General features: G+C 46.8%; 1 protein-coding gene across 1 annotated transcript in view; it reads right to left on the reverse strand.

The window, feature by feature from the left end:
• The window catches only part of LOC118021998 (ectonucleotide pyrophosphatase/phosphodiesterase family member 7-like), a 31,229-nt gene extending 25,438 nt beyond the window's left edge, over nucleotides 1-5,791 (reverse strand). Inside the window, exon 1 of the mRNA XM_035022481.1 lies at nucleotides 5,542-5,791. Within this exon, the coding sequence (XP_034878372.1) occupies nucleotides 5,542-5,791 (250 nt within the window). The remainder of the gene's footprint in view (nucleotides 1-5,541) is intronic.
• Between the last annotated feature and the right edge of the window lie 209 nt (nucleotides 5,792-6,000).

Raw genomic sequence — 6,000 nt, forward strand, 5'->3', positions numbered from 1 at the left:
TTATCTGAACCCCATCAAGGACCTGTTTGTGCTAGGAGGAATTCCAAAATGGCCCCCAAGGTTCTTGTCCCCTGATATATGTGCCTGGTATAATTCTTTGCCTTGAGCATGGGTGGGACCCGTGGCTTGCTTCTAACCAGCAGAACATGGAAAAGTTGAAGAGATTTTGCAGATCTCTTGAACCCTAATCAGTTCATTTTGAGTTAATCAAAAGAGAGATTTTCCAGGGTGGGCCTGACTTAATCAGGTGAGCTCTTAAAAGAGGATCTAGAGCAGAGAGACCCTCTCTTGCAGCCTCAAAGGAGCAAGCTGCTATGAGTTCTACAGCTGCAGGGAAATGGATTCTTCCAACGACCACATGAGCTTGGGAGAGAACCCCAACCCAGCTGATGCCTTGATTGCAGCTTTGTGACACACTGAGCAGAGGCTCAGGGGTGCTGACTTCTCTTGGAAACTGAAAGATAATACATGGGTGTTGTTCTAAGCTGTTAAGTTTATGGTAATTTGTTCTGCAGCCATAGAAAACTAATACATCATTCTATTTTAAGAAACTTCCAGGTGCTGTGGCCAAGCCCATGTGTGTGTGTGTGTGTGTGTGTGTGTGTGACATGGATGTTGGGGGTGGGGGGTGATGAAGCCAGGTGGGAAGAAGAAAACTATCTTGGAGGAAGTAATGGCTCATTCGATGGGGAGAGGACAAAGTTGATTAAAATGCCGGCCTGCCCAGTGCCCAGTTTTGGGGAGCTGGAGGGAAAATATTTCCCCCAGAGCCAGGGCTTGCTTTGCACTTGGGAGCTTTGATTCTAGATAGGGGCCCCACTTCCACCTCTTGCAGGTGGTGGTGGGAGGGCCGATAGTTGGAGGAAAAATACACATTCTTTGCAAGGATGCAAAGATTGTCTCACATGGAGAGGTGATAAAGTAGGATATTTTGAATAAATACCCAGTTTTTAAGAAATCCTCCCTCCCTGAGTTTCTTGCTCAGGACTTCTCTCCTCCCTGCTTCAAGGAAAGGGTGCCATGGGAGAAAGCATGGAAAGTGGGTATTTCTGCTAAGCTCTCCCCCCTTATGGGGAGCTGGGGTGCAGAAAAAGTTTTGGGGGGGCACAGATGAGTGAGAACGCATTTCCCTGTCTGATTCCCTGAGCTGTCAGAGAAAGAAAACAAAAAGGCAGAAGGATCCACAAGAAAGAGCTCTTCATCTTTCTCCCTGGCAGAGCTTCAGAGAAAAGGAAACAGATCCCCCAAAAGATCTGTGGGATCTGGGAACCAAGGGGACAAGAGCCTGTGTTGTGAGGCAAGCCCTGGGTAAGACCTTGGAGACACTTAAGTGTAGTTGACCACTGTCCCCACTGCCAGGCCCAACAGAGATGCTAAAACAGTAATTGTTGAATGAAGGAATGAATACCTTGGAGACCCTCTAAAAAAAACTCTCCAGGAAGACTTTCTTTACCAGCAGCAGGGAAAACTGATGAGGGTCATGTGACCTTGGCTCTAGGGTGACGGCTGAGATATCCACACACCTGATAGCCCCCAAGCATGAGGAGGCCCTGCTGCCCAGATGAGGGCAGCAGATGCTCTAGGAGGCCCAGAGTTCTGACCCTGGGCAGCTAAGTCAGCTGTCTTAGGGAGGCTTGCTCATGGATCCTTGTGCCTGGGACATGGCTTCTCCTGGCCTTGACCTGGCCCCTGCCCCTTAAACTCTGTCTAGGAAGCTCAGAGGAGTGGCCACATGGCTTCTTGGACCTGAGCCTGTGTTGGAGCTGTGTGTCATATGCAGCTCAGATATGAAACAGTACGACAGGTTCCTTCTCATCACCTCTCTTCCCTGTTAAATTGCCCAGAGGTGTTCATAAGAACACCAATTAATTAGTTGTTGAGCTAAGAGAGCCCGTTTATCATATTTTGTGTCAGGCCTACACCCTGGAATCTGATGAGGTCTTTGGGTGCTGGCAGCACAAATTTTATTCATTATTTTTTCTATTATGGATGATTCTTTCCCACATTGGAGTCAGACAGAGGCCTGCTTGAACCCAGCTCATGAAGACAAATGCTGGGGGTTTTGTTGGGCCTGGGGTGGCCTCTGTTTCATTAATACAACATATTGAGGATATATATTTGTTTCCTGGAAGCTCTGAGGATGGGCAACATTCAGAGGGGTTTGGAATGATTACTTAATTAGAATCAAAGACACTGGTGGGTCGTAGTCATGCTGGAGGGCAGGGATTGAGGAATCAGTGTCTGTAACCATCCAGGGCTGAATTTTACTTCTTACTTCTGTCTCAGAAAAGATTTGTAGGTGCCTGGGTGGCTCAGTTGGTTAAGCGACTGCCTTCAGCTCAGGTCATGATCCTGGAGTCCCGGGATCGAGTCCCGCATCAGGCTCCCTGCTCGGCAGGGAGTCTGCTTCTCCCGCTGACCCTCCCCCCTCTCATGCTCTCTCTATCTCATTCTCTCTCAAATAAATGAATAAAATCTTAAAAAAAAAAAGAAAAGATTTGTACATCTTTGAACCTCGGATATCTCACCTGTAAAGAGGGTAGCTGTCCAGACTTCATATCACCATTACAAGAATTGAAGGATCTGATGATGATGGTACCTGCTTAGCATTTTCATAAGCCAGGTATTAGGTTCCACCATTCAAGGCAGGAGTTTTCAGCTGGGGGCCAGTTTGCTCCCCAAGCAGACATTGGGCAATGTCTGGAGACATTTTTGGTTGTCACATTGGGAGGAGGGGGTGCTCCTGGCATCTAGTGGGTTTACAGGTCAGGGATGCTGCTCAGCATTCCACAGTGCACGTAAAGTCCCCCCTGCCCCACGAGAGAAAAATCTGGTCCCAAATGTCAATAGTGCTGGGGTTAGAAAACATTTTTTGAAGTTGAAGCAGAGTGAATGTTCACCTGCTCAATAAATGACAGGTCTGGTTATAAATAGAGGGTTCAAAAGAACATGTTTTTTCCACAGTGGGTGAATTAAAAAGATTATTTTGTTATTTATAGGCAATACATTTCACATGGTCCAAGATCTAAAAAGTACACAGGGGGTACAATTCAAAGTCTCCCACCCCCTGCCCTCCCTGGAGGAACCAGTATCGCCAATTTCTTGTTTATTTATCCAGAGGTCCTCTATACATCTATAAGTAATTGTATGCACATATGTATACATTTATATTATATGAACACATATATACACACATTCTTTGCATTTTGCTTTTGTCACTTAATCCATTTTGGAGATAGCTTCCTATCAGGGCACAAAGAACTACCTCATTTTTCCTTTTAACGGTAACAGATTATGCCATTCTATGGATGTCTGGTATTTTATTTAGCCATTCCCCTCTGGGTGGCTAGTTAGGTTGTTTCTATTTTTCCTGTAGTTACAAATGCCAATGCAATGAATAACTTTGTATGTACAGTGTATATCGTTTTCCACCCACAGATATATATCTGTGGGATAAAGTCCTACAAGTGGAATTGCCAAATAAGAAAATTTGTATGTTCTTGATTGTATTGGTTGTTGCCAAATTACTCTGCATTGAAACTGTACCCATTTCCATTCCCCACTGGCAATGAATGTAGAAGAGGAGTTGCAGTAATTTTATAATTTTTAAAATTTGCTCTTACTGTTCATATCTTCTCATTGGAAACCTTCTGGGAATAAATAAAAGGTGGGCATGCCTTATAATATTTTGTGCCCATCATATTCTCAGTGTTCAGGGATCCAGAATCTGCCCATGGGAGATCTTTTAAATGTTATGAAGTTAATGCCACTGGGAAGTAGCGTTCGCTTTCTCCAGAAAAGGGCTATTTAGTTCCTGTTTCCTGGCACTAATAGTTCCCAAATGACTTGCCTCTCAAAGAGTTTACATGTAGGAAAATCTCTGTCAGCAAATCTCCCTCTGAGTGGTTGTTCAGCTTTATTTTTTAAGTTTCTGATTCAAGGGCCCCTTTGAGAGTCTGATGGAAGTGATAAAACCCTCTCCCCAAAAAGGTACCAGCAGTTTGTGTATCATTTCAGAGGCTCCTGGAGCTGCCTTGGACCCCAAGGGAGTGGTTCTCTGGGTAGGGGTGAGGCTCATGCTGCCAGGCACCACTCCCTACCCCATGAGAGGGGTCTGTGGATCCCAGGCTCATAGCTGGGCAGAATCAGTTCTGTGTGGCCAGGGACACACTCGTTCCGGACCTGGCTTCCCCCTTGTCCACTTCTTGGCCCAGTGACTGATGAGTTACTCAGCCTTTTTTGAGCTTTAGTTTTCTCATCTATGGAATGGGGACAGCACTGGCTTTGCAGTATTTTTGTATTGGAGATATCGAAGCCAGAGCACCTAGCACATGCCCGGCTTCAGGCCTATGTTGGAGGAATGGAAGCTATTCTTATTCTTACTATAGTGAAATCCTTTGCATTTTGGCAACTGGGATTCTGGAACAACCACATTCTTTTCTCTTACAGAGACCTTGAACATGCCCTTCCCTCTGCCTAGAATACTTTTTCTTCCTCTTTGTCTCCTGAGGTCTCTTTCAGTTCTCAGTTCAACCGTCCCATTTCAGCCTTTCCCTGCCTCCAATTTCAAGTCAATTTGCCCTTGCTGTCTTCTCCTGGAGAAACTCTCCTCTTCCTTCTCAGTGCCTCTCCTAGTTGTAATGAGATCTATTAGTGTATTTACTTGTCTAATGTCTGTCTCCCCTGTCTCACCTGACTACATGCTCCAGGTGATCTGGGGAGACTGGCAAGGGGAAAGGCCCTGAGGCAGGTGGGGGCTGGGTGGAGACACAGGCAGGTGGCCTTTGTGATCTGGAGAGAACTCTGTGAGGGGAAGAGAGGTGAGAGAGGCCAGGAGAGAGTGGGTCAGGGTCCAGGTCATGGGACTTTCTGGGCCACAGAAAGATAAGATTTGAATTATTTTCAAAGAACACATTGATGGGGCACCTGGGTGGCTCAGTTGGTTAAATGTCTACCTTCAGCTCAGGTCATGAACCCGGGGTCCTGGGATCAAGCCCAATGTCGGGATCCCAGCTCAGCAGGGAGTCTGCTTCTCCCTCTCCCTCTGTCCCTCTACCCCGCTCATGCTTTCCTTCTCTCAAATAAATAAATATAATGTTTAAAAACCAACCCACCCCCCCAAAAGACCCATAGAGCATTGGTGTCCCTCCAACTCTTCAATAATAAGCCAGGGAGTCATCTAATCTAATCTAGTTCTTTAAAGTTTAATGTTTTATTATTTTTATAAAGTTCTTTTAATGATTTAGTTTTGGAAAAGATCACCAGCCACTGTATGTAAGGCAGGGTGGAGGGTGGGTGGGCCTGGGGAGCAGGGAACAGGGGCTGGAGAGGCTGTAGCTGTGGTCCTGATTGTGTCTGCAGGCTGGTGCCCTGAAGCCAGTGGGGTTTTAGAAACCAGAATATTCTAAGCTAGTGCTTCTTCCAGTTGCATGAACTGCCTCAGTCTCCCAAGAGCTCACTGAGAATGGGCTCTATTTCAGGGAATGACAGACACTGGGGCTTCCACTAGCATTGGTGGACTGGCTGCAGCGCGGAACTTACCGGAGATGGTGGTGAAGTGGGATGGGGAGGTCATTGTCACAAAGGGTGGCGTTAGGTACTTGGCCTTCACGCCCTCCTGGGCCAGGCGGTCCATGTTGGGGGTGTCCACATCCTGGTCGTAGTTCCAGCGGAAGCCATCGAAGGAGATCAGCAGCAGCTTGTTGAAGTTCTTCCTCCCGGGGACAGGGTGGCAGCTGGCCCAGCCCAGCAGGGCGGGCAGCAGCAGCGTGAGGACCCCGAGCGCTGTCATGCCGCGAGCACCACACATCACAGAGTTCATGGGCCTGCTCCCATTTTCTCCCTTTTTTATCTGTGGTTGAACAAAGTCCAAATTGATAATTGTGCCTGAGCTGTGTTGTGGATCGAAACACCTGGAGGGGGTAACAAGATGTCATGTTTTATGTGATGAAAAGTTCTGGAAATGGATGGTGGTGATGGTTGCACAACATTGTGAACGCA

Source organism: Mirounga leonina, unplaced genomic scaffold (assembly GCF_011800145.1).
Source record: "Mirounga leonina isolate KUSES-001 unplaced genomic scaffold, KU_Mleo_1.0 Mir_175, whole genome shotgun sequence".
NCBI lineage: Eukaryota > Metazoa > Chordata > Mammalia > Carnivora > Phocidae > Mirounga > Mirounga leonina.